The following is a 25,136-nucleotide window of genomic DNA, read 5'->3' on the forward strand; positions in this document are numbered from 1 at the left end:
TATATTTCTCTGTCAATTGAGTTATGGCAAGATAGCGAGAGTCGGTGTCTGGAATGTTTCATAAGACACGCGTTCTACAACGCATTGCTACTAAAGTAGCTAGCAACTTGGTTTCCACGTTTCATCATGTCATGTAAATACATGTTAGTGTGGAAACGATATCAACTACAGCGAGTTGAATGCCTGCGGTCCTCAGTCAGCTCAGCTGTCCTACAACACAATATGCTGGCTAGTTTGTCTGGTCTCGTCTCTCCTTATGTCCACTGTTAGATCTTTCCCGGAAGACAAATCCCATAACTAATATCCCTATAGGTGTAGGCTACATGTGGACATTACACAAACATCGTCCAGCTTGACTGTAGATACATCAACAACAAAAATGTATGGATGTGTTCGTGTTACAAAGACAAAACATCTTCTGATGTAAATATCATATTCATGTGCTTATAAACACTGATTGCCTACACTTAACCTAACAAATCAAAATATGTTGTGTGTAGATTACAACTTCAGTTGTCTAACCAGAACTAGAATGGCATTTCCATTTTTATGGTCTATTTGCCCAAATCTAAGGATTTGTCTGTTTAACACCCTGACACGCACAGCTCTCTGGGTGAGGTTCTGTCTTCAATTCTCCAGTAGGTGATGAAGTCCCTTCCATCTACGTAATGTATTACAGGTTATGGACATCTGCACTCAGGTGGCAGGAGGGGTGGAGCGGTTGACACATTCATCCTGGATAGGAAAGAATTTGCCTCATGGTTCCAGCAGAACTGCAATGACATTCAGTCTCATGGGATGGGTGGCCAAAATAACTAACTGAAAGCCAAACCCCCAATATGACTGTATTGAGGCATATGTCATGGTGCTTATATGGCTATATGCTACATTTTTTAAATGTAACCTTTATTTAACTAGGAAAGTCAGTTAATAACAAAAATGTATTTACAATGACGGCCTAGGAACAGCGGGTTAACTGCAGAACGACAGATTTTTACCTTGTCAGCTCGGAGATTCGATCTAGCAACCTTTCGGTTACTGGCCCAACGCTCTTACCACTAGGCTACCTGCCGCCCCAAAGATTAGTTCCCTGACCGGGAATCGAACCCAGACCATGGCCATGAGAGTGCAGAATCCTAACCACTAGACATGCCACTGCCTACTTCATTTGTTCATTTATTAAACAAGACAGCTCATGATCCAGTGCCTTTATCCCAGTCAACACACCTATATTTGAGCTTTAATTATCTTTATTTTGTTATAATTTTTGGGAGGGGCAGCCAAATCTCTGCAGGCCCACCCACCAACAAATGTCTGGCTATGCTACTGTTTGGAACTGTTGTCTTCATACACTGACAGCTTAGGTCAGCAAACCAAAAGTACATTTTCACATTAAGTATATTCAGGAATGGTTAGCCTAATGTACTTAGAAAACATACATTTTGAGAAAATTTTGAAAAACTTCCAAAATAAAAATGGAAACAAGGCCTCAGATGTACATTTAACAGCAGTTTTTGAAATGAATGACCAGAAACTGCCAAACAGTCTGCCCAGGCCATAAAACACAAGCCATCTGGGATGGCTCCAGTTAAAAGGCTCTCACACCTGAAAAGAAAGGGTTGCTCTCAGAAGCTCTGACAGCACGTCCACCTTAACTGGTTTTCACGGAACCTCCGAAGACACTTACCGGTCAGTTAAGACCCTGACATCCTATTGACAAGACCAATTAGCACTAATGTGTGTACGCTCTCACCTCCGCTGGTTCTCACAGGCCTGTTCCGCATAGGCCCACTCATTCACAAACACACACATACACACACACACTCTTTACTACTTAATGACTGACACCTGGGGGCTTGAGCAGAGAAACAGCAGGTGGGCTTAGTGACAGAAGAACCTTTACCAATACAAGTGTTACATCTGCTCCTGCCACACCCTCTACTGCTCCTCCTGTGTCTCCTTGACCTGCCGCCACTCCCCCAGTACTCTCTTCCTCTCTCTGTGTGTGGGCGGCGAGAGGTGTGCTGGAGTCAGAGCAGATCCCCACCAGCTGCAACCTGTTCCATAATCAAGACCTCTACAAATACTCAGCTCTGCCACTTCCACGCTGCCAGATCGTGATCTTTGCTCAGTCAGTCTACGATTCTAGCCGTTTGTTACTATTCAGATCCTGTTGTGCCTGTTTTCCTTGCCTGACACTGTTTTCCTCTCCGCTACAGTTCCGCCCGCTCTGACTCTGGTCACTGTCTCCAGTCCCACACCTCGTCATCCTGCTACTCTGTCCTGGATTCACCACTCTACTACTCCCTTGGATTCCCATCCGGACCTGCTTACCCTGTCCCAACCCCTCTTGTTCCAGCCTCAGCCTCTGCACCTGGTTCCCTGCAACCCACCCAAGCTTCCCCTGACCTGCACTCCATCTTCCCCCTGTGTTTCAATAAATACCTTGGTTACTTCATCCCATTTTCCTCGTCTGAGTGTGCTCTTGGGTTCCCCTGTTCCACTCCACGTAACAACAAGTTTTCCTTGTCAGTCACAATGCTTCATGTTTGCTAACAGCCCCAATTAAGATGTTCCAGAATGTTTGGTACTAATGGAATATATGCTGTAGGTGCACAACTCTCTGTAGCATAGGTTTTCCAATGGAAGAAATATGAATGCTTTTTCTTGACAGTCATTGCTGTTCCGTTCAGTCCACCCATACCATAACTACAGGGTTAGTTGTGTAGCGGATGTGGCTAGTTATCAGTGGGCTGCCGTGCCCTGTCGTGCGGCCTAGGAATGCCCTCGTCACACCAGCTTGCATCATGACCCAATGTGACACAAAATGCCTACGCCGCCAACCACTGCCAACTGTGCCCAAAATACACATACACCTGTCGTCATAATGAAGCTAGCCTGAGGGCACGTGCAAAAGGATGGCAAGATTTGGCATGTACAGTATCAAGTGTACACATAGTATATACCAGTAAAACCTGTTGAATCCTTGCATCTGTTGCCCCTCCTAAAACTCAGACAATGAATACTGCATTGTGCGGTAGTGCCATAGCTGCTGCATCTATAAAATCTTCCCTTACTTGCTTTGATCTTGTTTGTCTTTTCACCCTCCAACCTTGCTGTGACGTTTTTAGTGTTTGCATGGTTTGCTTCGTATCTCTAATGGCTGTCAGTTACACACGTTCAACAACAGAAGCATGCACAAACATGCACACAAGGTATCAGTATCCAACATCAATCAGCAGTGAATCATAAAAGTGTCCTTACATGCACAGAGTGCTATTAGGCAACTGAGATAATCTCATTTAAACTCCTTCTCTCATCTTTCGCTTATGGCATGAGTGTTGCACACTGTTCCCATTTGACAACCTAAGTGCAGTGAATGACCACAATCAATATCACACTAATAAAGAAAACATTGAACACCATTATACACAAAAAATGTATGCTTTTAGAGATGTTTAAAGATCCTTGTATGGTAGCCTGAACCCAGATCTGTTTGTGCTTTTGCCTACTCCATTGTCATTGTCTACAATTCCATAAGAAGTTGTCAAGAGAGCAGAAGCAGACTGGCACCAGGCCACACAGATCTCACTATCCCTACTCAACCCTCCACCCTACAGCAGCGGTTTGCCAAATGTAAACGCCCCTCCCACGCTTACATATTCAGGGTAGTGACCCATTTAAGCAGGATTTGATCAGCACAGATTAGTCGCGGTGGATAAAACCCTTGATTACGCCTGAGCACAGCTGTTGAGGTGTGCTCGAATCAGTCAAGTGTGAGGGATCAGAGATGAGAGTTGGCGGGACAGAGGCTTAGGCTTACCTGGTGGACAAACGCAGCTATGGGGTGCTTCTCTGGCCTCTCGTGTTTTGGGAAGTCGAGCCGCCAATTTCTGCACGTGGGGGGAAAAAAACGGAAGAGAATGTTAGCCTGTGGATGGTGATGAATCAGAGTTCAAAAGCACATCGACCTAATTATCAAATGACAAAGACCCCTCTCATCTTTAATCAAGGTATCAAAGTTGGACAATTGACCTCATTAGATAAACTAATGCAGTGGGACAGAACTTCCAGTACTGTCCCACTGCATAGCAGTCAGGGCCATTCATAGTACTTACTATCAGAGGCATGCCACGTGTGCTGTTTAGAGGCCTCAAACAGGTGCTGGAGTTGACATGTTATAGTTATGACTGTTCTGTCATTCTAAGCATCGGGTACAGTAAACGTACTGTGTATGTTACCTCAATGTTCCTATCTGGCCTCTAACCAAGATACTGCACTAGAGACTCTGGAGTGGAGTAAACTGGTCATGGAAAAGGGAATCCATTCTTGGTATCAACTTAAAATTTATGAATGTGTTATAGCTCTTCCGTACATATCACTGACTCAGGTCAGCATGGGAATACGCTGTTACGGTCATGTCAAGCCAGCCAGACATGCTCCTAAAATGTGGCTGGCTGGCTCCAGATAACATAGGGTTGGAAGTAAAGCGCTCCCGTCATTCAAAACTCTCATGCGAAATCAATCTCAAACTGGCTTTTGACATATTTCTCCAAACCGACTTTAAATTAATCATGAATGGGTCCAGGAATGTATTTAGTTGATACTGGCAAGCCTTTCTCTCGGACTCAGCTGGTGATCTCTTTAAAAAAAGACCAGCCATAATGAGAGATACATGTTCTCCAGGCATTTTCTCTACTGATCTCTGAAATGCCAAGTAAAACTTTAAATAAACGAAATACCAACATTTCTAAAGAATTCTCCCACCTGGATAATGGAAAGAAAAAAAAGACAATACGTAGTGCTGATGGTCCTGAATCTCATCTGTCACGTAACACTAAAAGCTTCCGAAACCACATCAAGGATCACAGTTGACAACCACAGCCACTTTAAATCTCAATGAATAGAGAAGTCTGCTGGGAGAAGAAAAATATGTAATTACAGGGCTTCAAATTACCAATATTAACCAAATTTACAGGCATATCTTTATTTAGATTAAGAATGAATAGGGTGGTCTCTTTACTAGCTGACTGACTTGAGAGTGATAACAGGCATCATGATGTGGATAGACGGATGGTGAGGTGTTATGGTGCAGACATGGCAGCTGAGGCTCTCGCTCCTTTTGGGTTAAGGGGAGAGAGAAAGGGAGGGTAAAGAGGAAGGTACATTCTCCGCCTCTCTGCCTCCCCACTTTAATGGTAACCCGATGCCAGAGTTTTTGATCTGGTTTTAATATTCTATTTTAAAAAGGATGACAAAACATTTTACAATCCCAAAGTCAGATTAATATTAAGACCCTCTGACTTTGCTGCCCAGGGGCCCTGCTATGGAGGCACTATAATGAGCGCTGTCCCCCTGTCCTGTGGCTACATCTCTGTTACTGGACTGAGGGACTTTGGGGCGTATTCTCCATAGCTCTGCTGTGAAACCGATACCCCACTTGACTCTCAATGATTTCTCTAACAGACGTGCCATTAACACATTGGTATCATCAGTCACATGGTCTTAAATCATTTAACACCAGGACATAAAGTACATTATTGATCATTTTGTTCTAATCAACAATCGTTGCGTTGTTTCCATGTGTCATAAAGAGATTAATCTCCACACTCGTTTGCCCTCTATAAATTCTGCTCCCTACGGACACAACGGACACGCCAAAGATCCACAGGTGTAGATTGTTAAATGAGCTGTAAAGGAACTTCTTTGCTTGCTGAAGGACCCTAACTCTACCATACACACTTAGAAAAAAGGGTTCCAAAAGGGTTATGCAGCTGTCCCCATAGGAGAACCCGTTTTGGTTCCAGGTAGAACTCTTTAGGGTTCCATGTCGAACCCTCTGTGGAAAGGGTTCTCCTATGGCGACAGCTGAATAACCCTTTTTGGTTCTAGATAGCACCTTTTCCCCCCCTAAGAGTACACATCTACAATACACAACATTTTCCTTGGAGCCTGTGGTTGTTTGGAAATGGCTTGGTATCCAAAATATTGATATACAAGAAGAGAATTGTAAAGTGATTCCATAATGCAGAAAGGTAGAGAGTTCCTTCTTATCCACTTCTACAGAAGTCTCAGCCCCGATCCTTCACTTAGACCCGAACCCTCTTACTGCTAAATCACAGTGAGAGGTTGAGCTCCGGTCTCGGCCTCAGCCCTACAGTATATGGCTTTGACTCTATCATGCAACTTTACTCTGAGAAAGCACAGAGGCGTCCCCTAGAGTGTGTTGTTTTTATTACCTTGTCTTATTAGTACATGGAGCATTTATCCCCACTACTCTGCTGGCGCATTCTGCTCTATCGAACTGCAGCAGTAGATTGCATGCAGAGAGTTGGCAGGTGGTTGTCTGCTCAGTGCTCAGCAATGGTCGGGCTGCCCAGAGCACCTCAACACCACATCTAGTTTACACACTGTGGGGTGACAGACCAGCAGGGACCAGAGCGAGGAAACCCAGGCAAGGGGAGACGTATTTCTCACTTTTCTACACCTCGGAATCTGGACTGAAACTCACACGAGCTTGAAGAGGGAGAAATGTGCGCTAGGCCTCTGTCAAGCCTACGGAGAACACTTTGTGGTCAATTTTAATGTTGAACAGGCCAGTTTTAGGGTGACATAATGATGTGTTCAGGGGGTGTCAGAGAATTTTTGGAATGAGTGTCTCTCAAGACTCTTGATTTGTGTTTCAATCAGTGGAATAAATGTTATATTTCTACAGGAGTGGCTTAAACTGCATAGAAAAGAAGCTCACAAGTCATTTTTACCATACAGCTGTGCTTTTTCAGAGCAATACAGAGATACAGAGCAGGAAATATGTATATTATTTGAGCTACAAAAATTAGAGTACAAAAACATGAACCACATACATTATCCAATAATGTATGCAATATTACCTCAAAAATCTGAATGTGAATAGTGAGTAATAATTTAGGCCTGTGCAGCTACATTTTCCAGAGAGGATTTCAACTTGTACTAAATTAATAAAAAACAGTTGGAGGCTCTGGAATGTGTTGTGTGAAACAGGCAAAAGCTGTCAGCTAAAAGCGTTCACATCTGCTGTTCCGTCACATTAATAATGTGAATTTACATAAACAGATCTAAACAGAAAGACTGGAGGAAGATTATGGCTATGGGCCCCACCAGCTCATTGCTACATAGCAGATATTCACTAACTACAATAATGATAAGCAATGTATCAAACCTACAAGATCATTGGGTATTTGTGACATGCACAATGTCAAGTCGGCAAATTCCAAAAGCTGATATTCACTTTCACTGTAGGCTATCTTGTCTAATGCACCGTGAGAGGTTTCTCTATTATTCATCTTGGATTTCAAGGATACAATCTGTGTTGTTAATTTTCTATAGGAACACATACATTTGTATCCTAAAAATAGTGTGGTGACCGTGATTGCAGTGGAAAAAAAAGAGTCTTCTTATGCACCCCTTTGAGGTGCACTGCTGTCTCTACAATAAGTGCCTTTACAATGATGTCCCGAGTAAAAGTGGAGGGGAACATAACAAACAAAGGTAGGCTAAAGTAAACAAGGGAAGGGAAAACAGGGGCACTGCGGGACTTCAATCACAAGATACGGGGTTGTTGGTATAGCTGTGGAAGTGGTCAATTAAAGGCCAGCGCAAGGGCGCGTTGAAAAGCAGCTTGTAAAACAACAGACGGGATCCCAGGGTCATTCACAGTCCTGTTATCTAAACCATGGTGATGTCCCAAAGACGTACGCAAATTCTCCTCCCATTCGGTTTCAATTTAGGGATAAACTAGACTTTGAACTAAAGCCAGCGCGCTATGGGTGTGACGCGCTGTTCCATGCATGTGTTATTCCATCGGAGTCTAGAGGTAGCCAATGAGAGTGCATGTGATTAAATGCAATATTAAATATATGTATCCGAAAATGAATATCTTTCTTGCTAAAAAGTATTATAAACAAACTTATTTGAACTTTGGACATTATATTCTCGTGCATGTTAACATGAGCTGGTCTAATACCAATCGGAACTGCCGCTGCTTCAACCACTTATGGAATGAGTGAGAGACATCGATATGCGGGGTAGGCTACGCATCCTATCCATGCCCTTTAAAATAAGATATGTAAACAAAATACACAATATGATTTTTAGAAAGTAGGCTCATCAATATTTTCAGTAGCATGACTAACGGAATGGATACATAGTCATTTAAAATATGTTTCCCCACAGGTGTGTAAAAACATTTTCATAACCTATAGCCTAATAATTTGAACAATGCTACAGTAAGTAAGCCTACAAAAGTACAAAATGTGGATAAATACATGTTTAATGTGGAATAATCTGGCCATAACCCTTACCTCTTCCAGAATCTGATCTATTCGGCCAAAGATAACTGGTTCCACCTGCTCGAGTGAGATCCACGCGGAGAGCTGCGTATCTCTCTGTTTTTCCAAGTTTAGGATCCTGGACTGAAGCTCCGAGGTTCTCAGGTAAACGAGAATGCAAAATCCAAGAGACAATACAGAGAATACGATGCCGACAGTTATACCAGACAAATCTTTCCAATTCCTCCAAAAGCGTTTTTTGCAAGGGTGCTCACTGCAAGTCCTGCCTACACTTCTACCAGCAACTCCCCACTTTTGATCTTCTTCCATGTTTGTTGTGTTTATTAGATTTTTATCCACAACGAAATTCCAACATTCATCGGGAGAAAGGTGGAAAGCGAATTGTAAGGGATATATATCCTTACGACCTAACTTTTGACAGGGGAGTTGCCTTGGGCAAGTTGCAGCTGTCCTCTTCTCCAACCACCTTACTATATTCAGATGAGTGTCTATATCAAAGTATTATGAGGCATTCTGTAGATTTGGATCAATCAATAAGTCATGTCCGATTTGAAAAGAGCTTTATTCATTTGCCTTGTGGTTCAGCGTTGCCATTTGACGAGATCTTCAAAGCGGTCCTGCAGTGTCCCAGACGACAGTCTATCTAGCCTTCTATCTCTGCAAGATCACCAGAGCGCTCTCTGCACAGCTGAAACCCGACCCACTCACTCGCCTCTGCTCTAAAGTAGTTATCGTGGGCCTTTTGCGCCACTGTAGAGTTAGTTGCCTACATGCTCCTCCTATTAGTTGATTTAGGCTAAATGTCGGGGCGGGATTCACGTCGGTGTTGCTGCCCCAGTTGATCCAGCACTGGCGGAGGATATTTTTAGGTCTGCACAGTCTAGATGCGAAGGGAACACGCTAACCCCTTGCTCACCGAAGTGCACGTTATAGACTCTTCCTCATGAGTAGTCCGTTTCTGTCTAATGTCGAAGAGTAGGAAATCAAGCACTCAAGTTCACTTAAATAGGCCTATATGGTTAATCGAATTGCCTACTGATTTTGTTGGCCAATGCCGAGCCTATGTTTGATTAAAATGAAGAGGAATTCCAACACCATCAACACCAACCTGCAACCCCTTCACTGTTCAAAGGTATTCTCCTTCTCAGGTGTGTTCCAACTGTCATGTTTCTTCGCACATTAAAGTAACTATTGTAACAATAAGGCCCTACCTGTGCCTACCTGAGCCACTTCCTTATACACTACATATACAAAACTATGTGGACACCCCTTTAAATTACGTTTCTGACAGGTGTATAAAATCGAGCACACAGCCATGCAATCTCCATAGACAAACATTGGCAGTAGATTGGCCTTACTGAAGAGCTCAGTGACTTTCAACATGGCACCGTCATAGGATGCCACCTTTCCAACAAGTCAGTTTGTCAAATTTCTGCCCTGCTAGAGCTGCCCCGGTCAACTGTAGGTGCTGTTATTGTGAAGCGGAAACGTCTAGGAGCAACAACGGCTGAGCCGCGAACTGCAATGCCAAGTGTCGGCTTGAGTGGTGTAAAGCTCGCTGCCATTGAACTCTGGAGCAGTGGAAACGCATTCTCTGGAGTGATGAATGCATAGTGCCATCTGTGTAGTTTGGTGGAGGAGGAATAATGGTCCGGGGCTGTTTTTCATGGTTTGGGCTAGGAGCCTTGGTTCCAGTGAAGGGAAATCTTAACGCTACAGCATACAATGACATTCTAGACAATTCTGTGCTTCCAACTTTATAGCAACAGTTTGGGGAAGGCCCTTTCCTGTTTCAGCATGACAATGCCCCCATGCACAAAGCAAGGTCCATACAGAAATGGTTTGTCAAGATCGGTGTGGAAGAACTTGACTGGCCTGCACAGAGCCCTGACCTCAACCCCATTGAACACCTTTGGGAATGAATTGGAACGCTGAATGCGAGCCAGGCCTAATCGTTCAACATCAGTGCCCGACCTCACTAATGCGCTTGTGGCTGAATGGAAGCAAGTCCCTACAGCAATGTTCCAACATCTAGTGAAAAGCCTTCCCAGAAGAGTGGAGGATGTTATAGCAGCAAAGGGGGGACCAACTCCATATTAATGCCCGTCATTTTGGAATGAGATCTTCGAATAGCAGGTGTCCACAAACCTTTGGTCACGTAGTGTATCTGTTTTGGTATTAATCTTGAAGCTGCTGGGTCCTAATACCCCACTACTACACTAGTCTGGGTGTATAGAGTAATTGATATAGCGTTTGATTAAGTTATCAAGTTCATTCTAGTTGCTTTCCAGGACTTTCACTTTTTCTTTCATGCCTGCTCTGGTCAAAGAAATCAAACGTTGGCACTCCCACTTCAAATTACTTCAAATTATGTAACGCAATGTTGAAGCCCACTTTAATCAGCCTTTCCCTTTCATTGGAGACAAGGGAACAAGCTCTCTTAGGACTTTCTGTGTCAAGGGTCAGGGCATTATTCTCAGCCACACTGGAAAGGGACTTTGAGTTGTGTTGTCCAGTCTTTCGCCAGCATCAACCGCAATTGACTTGATTCCAACGGCATCATGGGCACTGTCCGAGAGTGAGCATTTTCTCACATGCGCTAGTTTTTTTTAGGTTGATTCTTTCTTACATAGTAGGTATGAATACCTCATGTATCTGGTTGCCCTGTCAGGAGAGGGTATAGCCCGGCCAGGGAAAGACAAACATCCCTCCCTCTTTGATTAGTTTGCAGTCATTGTTTCACCCACAGTCAAATAACAGTGTTTAGTTCAGTCTCCGGGCTCTTTGAAGTACAGCACTCCCACCCAATTAAAATCACTATGCAGCCAGAGGCACAATAAAGCTGCTGAGCTGGGTTCTGTTTGTACCACTTTGTTTGATCAGGTAGTGTATGGCATGTGCTATTGTTGTGTGTGTGTGTGTGTGTTGGGGAAGTCCTTACTCACAACTGTTTATCACAATGGTGCTACATTTAAGGTTACATGCATTGATACAACATGATACAACAGTAGCTACTGTAGCCACAAGAGGAAATAAAATGGGGACCTGACCCTATGCACCCATTTTCAATATTTTCAGTATCTATAACAGGACACAGAGAGTAGCAGTGCTCCCTGCTAGCCTAAGGACAAAAGGACACTTGTCCCCTGGACACAGAGTTCATGTGAGAGCTGGCACAGGGGACAGTATTTCGCACAGCCTAGGAGCAGAAATTAACGGGAGAGAGAGCATGGAAGTGCATGTGGGCGTATGTGCGTGTCTGTGGTAAGGGCATTTGTGGGGTGTGTTAGCACTTTCTGATGCCTGCCAGGCATTGTAGTCAGTCGTACATAGCCATGCCACTCGAACCATGCATAGGCTGATAGGTGAGGTCCTTAGTGAGGTCCTTAGGATTACTCTAGAAATGTTGGTCCCATCCTTGTTCCATATTTGAAAATGTGTTTTGACTAAGTTATGGCATTCTAATAAACGCAACATGTTTAAGGTAATTTGTTGTCAAAATATTTGCCAGATTAGCATAACCAGAATGTTTAGTCGGTAATCAGTCTCTCAGAAGTACATCTATAAATTAGTATCCACTCTTTTGTGAGACAGGTAAACATTTATAAAGATAGCCGCTTAAATTTTGCAGTCTCTAATTATATCCTTTTCACAGGATATTGATTAATCCTTCTAATTGCAGGGCACGATAGTTTTAATAACGGGAGCATTTGTTTGCTGTTGAGCTGTAGAACCTGTCTGTAGCAACTACCACTGTGGGTTTGAGTGCAGATGACTCATCGGCCACCAGAATCAAGATGTCCGACCTCAACCGGTGGCTGTCTAATTGCGTTTGCAAAACCACACGGGTGGTTTCGCTTATGGTCACATTTCCACGGCACCACAGAAAGCGTTTTCAACTTATTTGTAGTCAGTCCAAGAGATGTCCACTCTGTCAACCACATCTTCTGGTTCTTCAGTTCTATACCAGGGTTTATGACTTATAGTGACTTGGGTCCATCCAGAGCATGTAATGAACTGCTATAAACCCTTGTAATTACAACATTGACATTGCCAGCTGGCTTTGTGATTCAGGGAGCTAAAAACCTACTTAGAAATGAACCTCGTAAAAAATACACATTTATTGCAATGGTAAGATTAGATCCAATTAAATTAGTAAATTGCGACCAGAACACTATACCAGCATCCCAGCTGTGATACAAATTGTATCAATTAGTGTTTTAGAATGATGACAAAGTGAATGTAAACACTGGGTTGTAAAATAAATTAAAGTGAGTGATGTATGCTTCCTACAGTATTAAATATTAGGCTGGAGCAGCGCTTCCTAAACTTGGTCCTCGGGACCCCAAGGGGTGCAGGCTTTTCTTTTCTTCCTAACACAGCTGATTCAAATGATCAGAGCTTGATGATTAGTTGACTCTTTGAATCATCTGTGTAGTGCTAGGGTAAAAAACAAAACGTACACCCCTTGGGGTGCCGAGGACCGAGTCTGGGAAACCCTGGGTTAGAGTAAAACGGTGAATTGGATATTAATTTCTCTCTGCCTCTCATGTTCAGAAAAAAACATTCAGTAAAATTAGAACGGTGTTACCGCTTCAAGAGAGCACCCTGCAATGTGGGCACCATGTAAACTGCCAGTAAGCATGTCTTCACATCTGGTCGATACCAAAAGCATCATTACGATGCATTATTATATGAATTTCATAGTTTTAACTTGTGTCACTTTGTTATGAATGTCCGGATGCCTGACAGGTGTTGACATCTCCTTGATGGAAAACTGAAAATCATTAATCTGGTGCGTCTTCTGAACACAGTTGCAAAATTTAAATATTATGGTCAACTGCTTAGTAAAAAAATAAATAATAATCCAATCACATTTTATTTGTCACATGCGTCGCAAGCAAAAGGTGTAGACTAACAGTGAAATGCTTACTTACGGGTCCTTCCCAACAATGCAGAGAAAGAAAATATAGAAAAATAATAACAGGAGGAATAAATACACAATAAGCAACGATAGCTTAGCTATATAAATGGCAAAAGGCCCAAGCCTGTGCAGTGAGGAATCTATATGGGTTCACGCATGCTCTCTAAAATTACCGTAAGGCCACTGAAGCTGCATGTCACTCATAACCAATTGAGGACTGCAATTAGCCATGTTCACCATCAGATAAATACTTGCTTGTATTTGCCATAAAAGCACGTTTCTGAAGGGATGTTATCTGTCATTCCTTAGAGGCATGGGGAGGCACCAGCCCTCTTCAGAAAGACAGTAATGTATATTTAGAGAGGTAAGGTTGACCTCTCTCTTGTAGGGTAAACATTTTAAAAAGCTGCTGCATCCACATAAAATCAGAAAAAAACATATAAACTTATGAGCAGGAATTTAGACTTTTTTTTTTTACATCAGATTTCTTCCTCTCTCTCTCTCTCTCTCTCACACACACACACACACACACACACACACACACACACACACACACACACACACACACACACACACACACACACACACACACACACACACAGACACACACACACACACACACACACACACACACACACACACACACACACACACACACACACACACCGTAGGAACATCGTGGGAACCCATTTAACCCCAGTAGCAGGATGCAGCTCCTTTAAATTGCATAAAGCGTTATATATGTCATCCCAGTCGCATGATACGGTGCGGACAGGTCTTACAATAGTTCATGCTTAATTACTCTGCATGGGCTCTGCAGATCTGACATAAGTGAAGGTGGAAGTGAATCATGTGTCCTCCAGACGCCATTTGTCTGTTCTCAGTTGTTTACACCTCCATTACTCTATTTCCAGAGCAAAGAGGGTAGAATGGGGCAATATGTCTTCATTGGTTCACTGGTTATTTTCTCCCCCGGACTGGTCATTCTCCGTTAACGGCCAGTGTTTGAACGGGAGAGAGATTTAAGCTCCTTTAAATAGATGTGTCTGCAAATCCAAGTCCTGTGTGGCAACAGGCAACATCAAAGCCTTGCTAAATCATAGAGAAATCAGAGCCTTGATTACAGTATGTCATATTGTGCCGAACTGTAGGCATTAGTAAAAAATAATAAAAATAAATAAAAATAAAAAAACTATTTTGTGAATGGGGTCCTCTGCTGTGGAGGCACTGAGGCATTGCTTTGTTTAGTTATCAACTTCCTCTCCTTCCACATCAGTGGGGTATTGTGTAGTTACATAATGCTTGTGTTAGTTTGGTTGTTGAAAATGTATGTTGCATAACCTTTGACAAGACTAATTGGGTTGGATTGACTACAGGCCCACTTTTTGGCATGTGAGTACACTGAGGAAAATCTCTGGACTTTATAAGTCACTGTTAATGAAATGTGTCCCATGGTGTGTATTACTCTATAAGTAGAAACCGTGGCTCTGTACATGATCCACGACCTGAACAAGCTAATGGCCTGTATAGCAGTCTAGCACGTTTAAAGATTCGTAGCGGAACAGTTTGGCTGTGTAACAACATAGAACCAGGCCAGGATGAAGGAGGGGACATCACTCTCACTCTGTTGAGAGTTGTTTTGTTTTTTAAATGAGGCAATCACCCTAAATGGATGGGCAAGGCCTTTCCTTTGATGTGGGGACAATTGCTGTGATCCATCTTGAACCATCGCTGTGACCCTCTCGTGTGATGCTGAGGTGAACTCTCTGGGTTCAGGAGGATGTTCGCAGTCCCTAAGGCTAATTATTACAAATCACCTGCAGGTGTGTCTGGAGAAGGACCTTGTCCTGTTAGCTAGTGAGGACCTGTCCATAGCAGCATTCAACTCCATTAAGAACCAGAGAGAGAACACATCACTTCCCCATGTCTGCGATTGGACCACCATGCATGCCCAAATACAAATAACAGAACAAAATGTGTGCATACTCTTGATGCAAGGATTCTGAGGAAAATGATTTCTAATCAAATCAAAGCTTGCCTGAACACAGCACACCTTCCAGAGACCTTAAAAGTAGTTTCATATTTTCTTTCTTTCTGGTTTACCACATTATCAACATCTGTGGCTTTTTTAATATGAACATTACAACCTTTCTGCTCTCCCATGCATTATTTTATGGTGGTACAGTCACAGGGCTGCACTCGTTCAAAGACCTGCTCCAACTTACATGGACTCTAATGAGCTAGAGCTGGCCTCCGTCTCCCCATGCCAGTGTCCCAGTCTCTCTTTCTCTCGTCTCTGTCCTTTACGGTGAAGGGAGGCCAAAACACAGAGCTGCTCCATTTTAAACAACACGACGTGAGGTAGATTACTGCGCCTGGTCCTTTGTGGTAGTAGCCCACGCCTCGAGCCTTCTGGCGGTGTGTGTGGTTTTCTCACACTTCTATAATTAGCCAAGCACTCCACCCTCAATGTTATTTTATTTTTGGATATTAAAGTATGGCTGACATCCATGTCAAATAAATTATAGGCCCTCAGTGCACTTATGGTCAGGTAATTTCGCTTTGGGGAGAGTGAGCGCTTGCCCCTTCAGCTCGACATCCGCAAAAGAATGAGGAAAGGCACCTGCCAGGCCATGGGCATCTCAGCCAGACCATAAACTCGAAACCCAGGCACATGTCTGCGCTGAATCGACACAGCTCACCCCCAGGACTTGGTATGGATTTTCATCACCTATATGTACTGTATTTACATTGCCAATGGCCAAGGGCTTGAATTGCAGTACTAATGGAATGGGACTTGCAGGGTTTTAGATAGCCGTTTGTAGCTTTCCCACGTGTGTGTTAAGACATTAAAGCTCAGGGCTTGAAATATTAGTGAACAGCAAGTGATTAGCATCAACTGCAACATTCAACAAACATGTTACATCTGATTTATTCCTTATGTTATTCAATTGCCACATGTTTGATTGATATTGATGAATTAAAACTCTAACACATCCTATAAGACCACTTGTTTGTGTCTGAAAAGGCATTGCAGTGAGCAGAGGGATGAGTCAATAAACATCTGGACATGTCTCTCTGCAGCCTTCTCACTGAAGAGTCCCACAAGCATGAAGAAATGCACAGGGTGCTTATTACCGTCTTTGGGGTCATCCTCCACCCCGCGCCCAATCCACCCTCCTTGTCCCTCATTCACTTTGAGCCTATTGGTGAAGTTTAATAACGTGTAAGGAACTAGAAATTAGAAACAGCTACGCTGAGGTTTTCGAAGGCATGGAGTCGTTCAGCACAGATGTGGAGCGACAGTCACTTTAATGAAGAAAGAAAAACTATCAGGAGGAAAATCATTTGGTCTTGATCTATGAGCTTCATTTGTGCCGAGTGCTGAAATTGAACTCTCTGTGTATCATTTATTTTCTGTCAAAGTGTGTCATTGAATTGCACAGCTTATTTGCTTAGTTGCATTTGATATATTACCGATGTCCACAGCTAGTTTTCTTGTCTAAACATTTCTGTGTCCCACCACATAATTGGACCCATGGCTCTCACCTTAGCTTCAGCTGGGTCCCATTGCTGAGCGTTAAAAGTTAATTTGCCAATTAGTTCACCACAAAAGCACTTTTAAATGCTGTGATTTCAAGTTTTTAAAAAATACATATATTTTACAAATGAAATCTTCTCACTCTATTGAGGGTATAGTTTCTCTTTTTGGGTTTTAAGGGTTTCTTCTTCTATAATTTATGTCAATATGAGTGACATAGTTTTCCTTCTAATCTTTTTTAATTAAGTATGTTAAAAATCAGCTTTTCTGTGTTGGAGTGTTGGAGTGTTGGAGTGTACCCCAACAACAGAATGGTGTGGGCATATACTGATCATAAAAAAATATTAATGCGAGTAGACTGCTGATTGGCCAGCTCATCCTCTAAGAGGAAATAGTTAGCATTTTTTAAATGGAGATACAAATTTGAGGTGTTTTTTTTTTTTTAAGTGTTTTTTCTTCAATTTATGCTTTTGCCACAAATACGAGTATAGGATGATTCAATACCATTATTTGGGTATGAGTTAACAGAATATGAACTTCTAAAAGTTATTTTCACTGGACAGTTACTTTAAGGGTAAACAATTGAAGAATATTTGGAAAGTATTCAGACCCCTTGACTTTCCACATCTTGTTACGTTACAGCTTTATTCTAAAATTGATTCAAATGTTTTTTCCCTCATCAATCTACACCCAATAAACCACAATGACAGAGCAAAAACAGGTTTTTAGACATTTTTGCTAATTTATTAATAATAAATAACTGAAATATCACATTTACATACAATACCAGTCAAAAGTTTGGACACATCTACTCATTACAGGTTTTTACTTTATTTTTACTATTTTCTACATTGTAGAATAATAGTGAAGACATCACAACTATGAAATAACACATATGGAATCATATATTAACCAAAAAAGTGTTAAACAAATCAAAATATATTTTATATTTGAGATTCTTCAAAGTAGCCACCCTTTGTCTTGATGACAGCTATGCACACTCTTGGCATTCTCTCAACCTCCTTCATGAGGTAGTCACCTGGAATGCATTCCAGTTAACAGGTGTGCCCTTGTTAAAAGTTAACTTTCCTTCTTAATGCGTTTGTGCCAATCAGTTGTGTTGTGACAAGATAGGGGTGCTATTAATAAGATAGCCCTATTTAGTAAAATACCAAGTCCATATTATAGCAATAACAGTTCAAATAAGAAAAGAGAAATGACAGTCCATCATCACTTTAAGACATGAAGGTCAGTCAATCTGGAAAATTTCAAGACACTTGAAAGTTTCTTCAAGTGCAGTCGCAAACACTTTCAAGCTCTATGATGAAACTGGTTCTCATGAGGACCGCCACAGGAAAGGAAGACCCAGAGTTACCTCTGCTGCAGAGGATAAGTTTATTCGAGTTACCAGCCTCAGAAATTGCAGCCCAAGTAAATGGTTCACAGAGTTCAAGTAACAGACACATCTCAAAATCAACTGTTCAGAGGAGACTGCGTGAATCAAGCCTTCATGGTCAAATTGCTGCAAAGAAACCACTACTAAAGGACACCAATAATAAGAAGAGACTTGCTTGGGCCAAGAAACACGAGCAATGGACATTAGACCGGTGGAAATCTGTCCTTTGGTCTGTTGAGTGGAAATTGTTGGTTCCAACCGTGGTGTCTTTGTGAGACGCAGAGTAGGTGCACGGATGATCTCCGCATGTGTGGTTCCCACCGTGAAGCATAGAGGAGGAGGTGTGATGGTGTGGAGGTGCTTTGCTGGTGACACTGTCTGTGATTTATTTAGAATTCAAGGCACACTTAACCAGCATGGCTACTAAAGCATTCTGCAGCATTACGCCATACCATCTGGTTTGCGCTTAGTGGGACTATCATTTTTTTTTCAACAGGACAATGACCAACACACCTCCAGGCTGTGTAAGGGCTATTTGACCAAGAACGAGAGTGATGGAGTGCTGCATCAGATGACCTGGCCAGGCTGTGTAAGGGCTATGATTTATTTAGAATTCAAGGGCACACTTAACCAGCATGGCTACTAAAGCATTCTGCAGCATTACGCCATACCATCTGGTTTGCGCTTAGTGGGACTATCATTTTTTTTTCAACAGGACAATGACCCAACACACCTCCAGGCTGTGTAAGGGCTATTTGACCAAGAAGGAGAGTGATGGCGTGCTGCATCAGATGACCTGGCCAGGCTGTGTAAGGGCTATTTGACCAAGAAGGAGAGTGATGGAGTGCTGCATCAGATGACCTGGCCTCCACAATCACCCGACCTCAACCAATTGAGATGGTTTGGGATGAGTCGGACCGCAGAGTGAAGGAAAAGCAGCCAACAAGTGCTCAGAATATGTGGGAACTCCTTCAACACTGTTGAAAAAGCATTCCAGGGGAAGCTGGTTGAGAGAATGTTGAGAGTGTGCAAAGCTGTCATCAAGGCAAAGGGTTTCTAAAGAATTTTAAAATCTGAACTATATTTTGATATGTTTAACACTTTTTTGGTTACTACATGATTCTATATGTGTTATTTCATAAGTTTTGATGTCTTCATTATAAAAATAAAGAAAAACCCTTGAATGAGTAGGTGTGTCCAAACTTTTGACTGATATTGTAAGTGTTCTGACCCTTTACTCAGTACTTTGTTGAAGCACCTTTGGCAGCGATTACAGCCTTGAGTGTTCTTGGGTATGATGCTACTGTACAAGCTTGGCACACCTGTATTTGGGGAGTTTCTCCCATTCTTCTCTGAAGATCCTCTCAAGCTCTGTCAGGGTGGATGGGTAGCGTCGGTGCACAGTTATTTTCAGGTCTCCCCAGAGATATTCAATCGAGTTCAAGTCCGTGCTTTGACTGGGCCACTCAGGGACTTGTCCCAAAGCCACTCCTGCGTTGTCTTGGCTGTGTGCTTTGGGTCGTTGTTCTGTTGGAAGGTGAACCTTCACCCCAGTTTGAGGTCCTGAGTGCTCTGGAACAGGTTTTCATAAAGGATCTCTCTTTACTTTGCTCGGTTCATCTTTCCCTCGATCCTGACTAGTATCCCAATCCCTGCCGCTGAAAAACATCCCTACAGCATGATGCTGCCATCACCATGCTTCATCGTAGGGATGGTGCCAGGTTTCTTCCAGACGTGACGCTTGGCATTCAGGCCAAATAGTTCAATCTTGGTTTCATCAGACCAGAGAATCTTGGTTCTCATGGTCTGAGATTTCTTCAAGAGTCCTTCAAGTTTTGGCAAACTCCAAGTGGGCTGTCATGTGCCTTTTACTGGAATGGCTTCCGTCTGGCCACCATGAAGGCCTGATTGGTGGAGTGCTGCAGAGATGGTTGTCCTTCTGGAAGGTTCTCCCATCTCCACAGAGGACCACTGGAGCTCTGTCAGAGTTACCATTGGGTTCTTGGTCACCTCTCTGACCAAGGCCCTTCTCCCCCGATTGCACAGTTTGGCCAGGTGGCCAGCTTTGGTGGTTCCAAACTTCTTCAATTTAAGAATTATGGAGGCCACTGTGTTGTTGGGGACCTTCAATGCTGCAGAAATGTTTTGGTACCCTTCCCCAGGATCTGTTCCTCAACATAATCCTGTCTCTGAGCTCTTCGGACAATTACTTCTGGCTTGGTTTTTGCTCAAACATGCACTGTCAACTGTGGGACCTGGTATAGACAGATGTGTGCCTTTCCAAATAATTTCTAATCAATTTAATTTACCAGAGGTGGACTCCAGTCAAGTTGTAGGAAAATCTCAAGGATGATCAATGGAAACAAGACGCACCTGAGCTCAATTTCGAGCCTCATAGCAAAGGGTCTGAATACTTTTGTAAATAAGGTATTTCTGTTTTCACTTTGTCGTTATGGTGTATTGTGTGTAGATTTATGAGGATTCATTTTTATTTAGTCCATTTTAGAATAAGGCTGTAACGTAACAAAATGTGGAAAAGGGTAAGGGGTCTGAATACTTTTCGAATGCACTGTACATAGGTGTATAGACTTCATCTAGCCTCATCTCCTGTTGGACGTCTATATGTTCCCTCGTGTTATTACTGTAGGATTGTACATTGTAATCTGTATGACCAGTTGCCTATAGATAGTTTTTTCGGTCAGTCCCAAAGTGGCCAACCAAGCTTTAATCTAACCCAGCCAATCAAGATTTATGAAACAAACCCAGAGGGAAAATTAAATGAAAACATACCCTACCACTTATCATATATCATTACCATCATTAATGAGAACTTAGATGACATATCTAAAGAACAGAGCCGAATGATTCAATTACACTAAGTGAGATCATTGGACAAGGTTTATTTTGAGAACCGCAGTCTGATGAGAAGTGCTGTTTCAGTACCAGATCCTGGTTTCATGGTTTGGGCCTACTTTTGTTTGGTCATGTCCTTTGGCTACAGACTGCACTGTGTGCCCAGACCCCAGTTGACTAATTTAGATCTTGGTTTGGCCCGCTTGGATTGTGATTCGTAACCAATAGCACTGTGGATGGTCAAGATGTGCCTTGCTAAATGAAAGCCATCTGTAAGAGTTGATGTTTACTGGTAAGAGTTTTTGGTTGCACTTATTAACATTGTACCCTTATGCCTTATAGTTACTCCATAAACTTTGATAACCAGAATGTAACTACACAGTTGGTAACTGGAAAATAAAGGAACATTTCCATTTTCTGTTCAAATTACTTACTCATATATTGACCCTTTAGTGACATGTAGTTACACCATATGTTAAATGCCAAGTGTGCAAATTGATGGAAAGTTTGATATTGTTGTGCTTTCTTCTGCTGTGTTCTTCATTGTTTAATTTAGTCTGTGAATGAGTCTCATAAGACAATGAAATATTTGTCTATGAGCAGGTCATCTCTCCGTCAACACCTGGTAATGGCCAGGTGAAAAACATATCAGCCTAAAGGAGCTGAAGAACTATAGAGTAAAATAAACAGAGCAGTCTGAGAATCTCTGCTTCCAGTTAATCAGCCTGTTGGCTGCTATCTCTCACTGTTCACAGCAGAGTGTGTGTGTGTGTGTGTGTGTGTGGGGGGGGGGGGGGGTGTTTAACTAGGGACATTTTGTTAGTCCCCACAAGGTCAAATGCTATTTCTAGGGGTTTATGAATTAAGGTTAGAATTAGGGTTAGGGTTAGAATTAGGGTTAGGGTTAGGGGTTAGGGAAAATAGGATTTTGAGTGGGACTGAATTGTATGTCCCCACAATGTTAGTTATACGAGACACTGTGTTTCTGTGTGTGTGTGTGTGTGTGTGTGTGTGTGTGTGTGTGTGTGTGTGTGTGTGTGTGTGTGTGTGTGTGTGTGTGTGTGTGTGTGTGTGTGTGTGTGTGTGTGTGTGTTCTGTTTTCTATCAGTCTGATGCAGCTCTAATTGACTCGGTTCAGTCGAAGCAGGCAGAACAGGTGGGAGGAATGGAAGCACCCGGCACTTCCGGCACTAAACTCTATCATCTATGACACCTGCAGCCCCCTCCCTGTCCCCTCCCCTTCCTGTCCCCTCCCCTCCCGCCACCTACCCTCCCTGTCCCCTCCCCTCCCTCCACCTCCCTGCTCCCTCCCTGCCCCCACCCCTCTTTCCACCCCACCTCCCCTCCCTGCCCCCTCCCCCTGCGATGTGCCTTTGGCCAGGCGAGGCCAATAAAACAGAGGAGGAAGCTGAGCGTAGGAGCCGAGTTTCTTTATTGACCTGGCCTTCGGCTCAAATGGCTAGCACGGTCACGCAGACCTGCTACAATAGGTTTGACTGTAAGCCGGTCTACTGTCTCCTGCCTCGGGTCCAGCCAGCCAGAAATCCTTGCATGTTAGCCGGCACGTCACAACAGTGAGCTGGAGGCAGTTCAGACAGTCTGGGAATACGAGAGCAGAGGAACACTATGCCTCCTTGAGGTGCAGCCAAAAGACATAAACCAGAGAGCCCCGGGGCATTGGTCGTGTAGCACCTGCCCCTAAACCAGCCAGTGGGCTCTTTAACAGATTGACCTCCTAGAGGTGCCACTGCCTCATCACAAGAAAAAAAAACAAGCCGGCTGAAACTCCTCATCTCCTGTGTCTCACCAAGCATGCAGCTCGGTAGTTCACAGAAAGAATATGGATACTCCCGAACAGTCTGCTTTTTTTTGTGTGTTTTTCTCTCACTGTCTGCATGGAGGCTTATCCCTAGTGCAAGCTGTGAAAGTACTTTTGGGTATGATGCAATGCATCTCCTCCAGGTTTTTCCAAGTTTTTGTTTCATTTCTGGTTCCAAACACCTTGAAGATCTATCACTGAATATTTTGAATGGATCTCTAATCATTTAAGTGCAGGTCATTGAGTTCCTATGAAGATGCAGCTTGCCAAAGGGATTGGAGTCTAATTGCATGTTCACAATTACAAGTTGGAAAATTTGCAGAAATGAAGTGGCAACTACTGTATGTTAATTCTTGCCAGGTCAGTGTGACGTAGGTGCCTTTGCTCCATTAAAGCAAACATTACAACACAATAAGTAACTGCTAAGGCTGGAAAGAACACTCCTAGATGTGCTGTAGACAACATTGGGGGAAAAGTACTGGCCAGAGCGTTTTCCAGCGTAGTAATAGCAGCTATTTGGCAGGACAGTATGACAATAACAAAGAGGCCTTTGGGTGGGATTTGTTTTCATCAAAGCTCCTATACATCCGAGTTAGGACCAGACATCCAGTAGAGTTTAGGGTCCTCTGAGAGAGGATGAGACAGTAACCTTAGTGGAACAAATGCCTTCCCAACATTTATGAATAGAGGAAAACAATGTTTATGAGATTACATAAGTGATACGTGTACACAGTAGGTTGTGGACAGAATTTTATTTGGAAATATACGGTAGGTATCTTAACCTAGGTTTCCTGAAAGTTTCCATGACTTTCCTTCGAGCTATTACCCTGTTCATGTTGTTGACGTCTGCCTTCAGATATCCTCCGTGTGCTGTGAGAGAAAGACAGTCTCATTAATATTGGATGCATTAGCGTACTTGCAAGATTCAGAGTAACCCTGTTACTTCAAACCTGAAAAGATACTGTCTCTGACAAAGTTACAAGATCCTTCCCTAGAGCAACCCCAAGACAACGTCTGCTAGCGTGAGGATCTGGGCTAAGTTGTGGAACATGGAAATCGATGTTCCACCCCAGCCATCACTCAGGAGCTGGAATGACTGAGCAGGAAGCGGGCCTGTCAGGGCTCCGTGGCGTGATGGCTACCTCCCTCGGGTCCACAAGTGCAGCGACCTCAAGGAAAAAATGAGGAACCGCTTTGATGCCCCTCTGGACAGTTTCCACCCCATCACTCTCTCTCACTTCTCTCTCTCTCTCTATCCAACTCCTGACACGGGTCTTATGAAAGGCCTGTCCAGTCAGTCCACACTAAAGTGACCCTCAAGGCAGCTGAAGGTACAATAGAGGTGCAATATGGAGCAGGAGGAGACAGATTTATTTCAGGGTCGTGGTAGTTAGGTGACCTTGGCATTGTTCAAGAGTGACTAACTTGATAGGCCTCTGCAAGATTTTTTGAAAAGCATGATTCAATTGAGACAATATCTCCCTTAAAGATGGACAATGCAGAAATAGATCTATAACTCACATTTCTATGTGAATTTGGTCGGTCGCCCAAAAAGTGACATATTGCAGCTTTAAGACTATACTAAGGCACTATGATCATTAGCTCAGTAGTAATGGGAATTGTGCATCGCATATTGTTATTTCTGTCGACACGAGATAATACAAGGCACCACGCTATGTTATGTGAAATGGTTGGGATGGTGCTGATGATCTAACATGCAAATAATGATAATACAACTATAGCAAGCTCAAAAACATTCCAAAACAAACACAGTGGTATATACCTTTTGGCTCCTATGAACATCAGATTTTTGTCCTCTCCTTGGTGCATGCTTAGACAAATTGAGTAGGAGAAGGTTCCTGAAAGACTAGTGGAGCATACATACCGCTCTGAGTTTTTACTAATGCTGAGATCTTAAGCGTTGTTGTTCACTAGTTTGCTCCAATTGGGGGAGGGGTGGTAGGTTGGAGGGTAATAAAGGAAATATATATATTTTTAAAGACATGTATGTATGTGTATTTATATGTACGTATGTATGTATGTATGTATGTATGTATGTATGTATGTGTATTGATGTATATGTGTATGTATATATGTATATGTATATATACACTACCGTTCAAAAGTATGGGGTCACTTAGAAATGTCCTTGTTTTTGAAAGAAAAGCAAATTTTTTGTTCATTAAAATAACATCGAATTGATCAGTTGAAAGCTGTTGTTCTGATAAAGAAGCAATAAAACTGGCCTTTTCTATACTAGTTGAGTATCTGGCGCA

The 25,136-nt window shown here is 42.8% G+C and overlaps 1 protein-coding gene across 14 annotated transcripts in view; it reads right to left on the minus strand.

The window, feature by feature from the left end:
* The window catches only part of col13a1 (collagen, type XIII, alpha 1), a 104,870-nt gene extending 95,792 nt beyond the window's left edge, over positions 1-9,078 (minus strand). For 6 of the 14 annotated variants that reach the window (XM_038960486.1, XM_038960484.1, XM_038960483.1 and 3 more), the window contains exons 1-2: positions 8,340-9,075; positions 3,824-3,893 (exon numbers count right to left, since the gene is read on the minus strand). In XM_038960486.1, the coding sequence (XP_038816414.1) occupies positions 3,824-3,893; positions 8,340-8,636 (367 nt within the window). In that variant the 5' untranslated portion in view covers positions 8,637-9,075. Of the gene's footprint in view, positions 1-3,823; positions 3,894-8,339 lie in introns of all 14 variants that reach the window. The other 8 variants (XM_038960479.1, XM_038960478.1, XM_038960475.1 and 5 more) reach the window with 4 other exon arrangements.
* Positions 9,079-25,136: the final 16,058 nt, after the last annotated feature.

Source organism: Salvelinus namaycush, chromosome 22, assembly GCF_016432855.1.
Source record: "Salvelinus namaycush isolate Seneca chromosome 22, SaNama_1.0, whole genome shotgun sequence".
In the NCBI taxonomy this organism is placed as follows: Eukaryota; Metazoa; Chordata; class Actinopteri; order Salmoniformes; family Salmonidae; genus Salvelinus; species Salvelinus namaycush.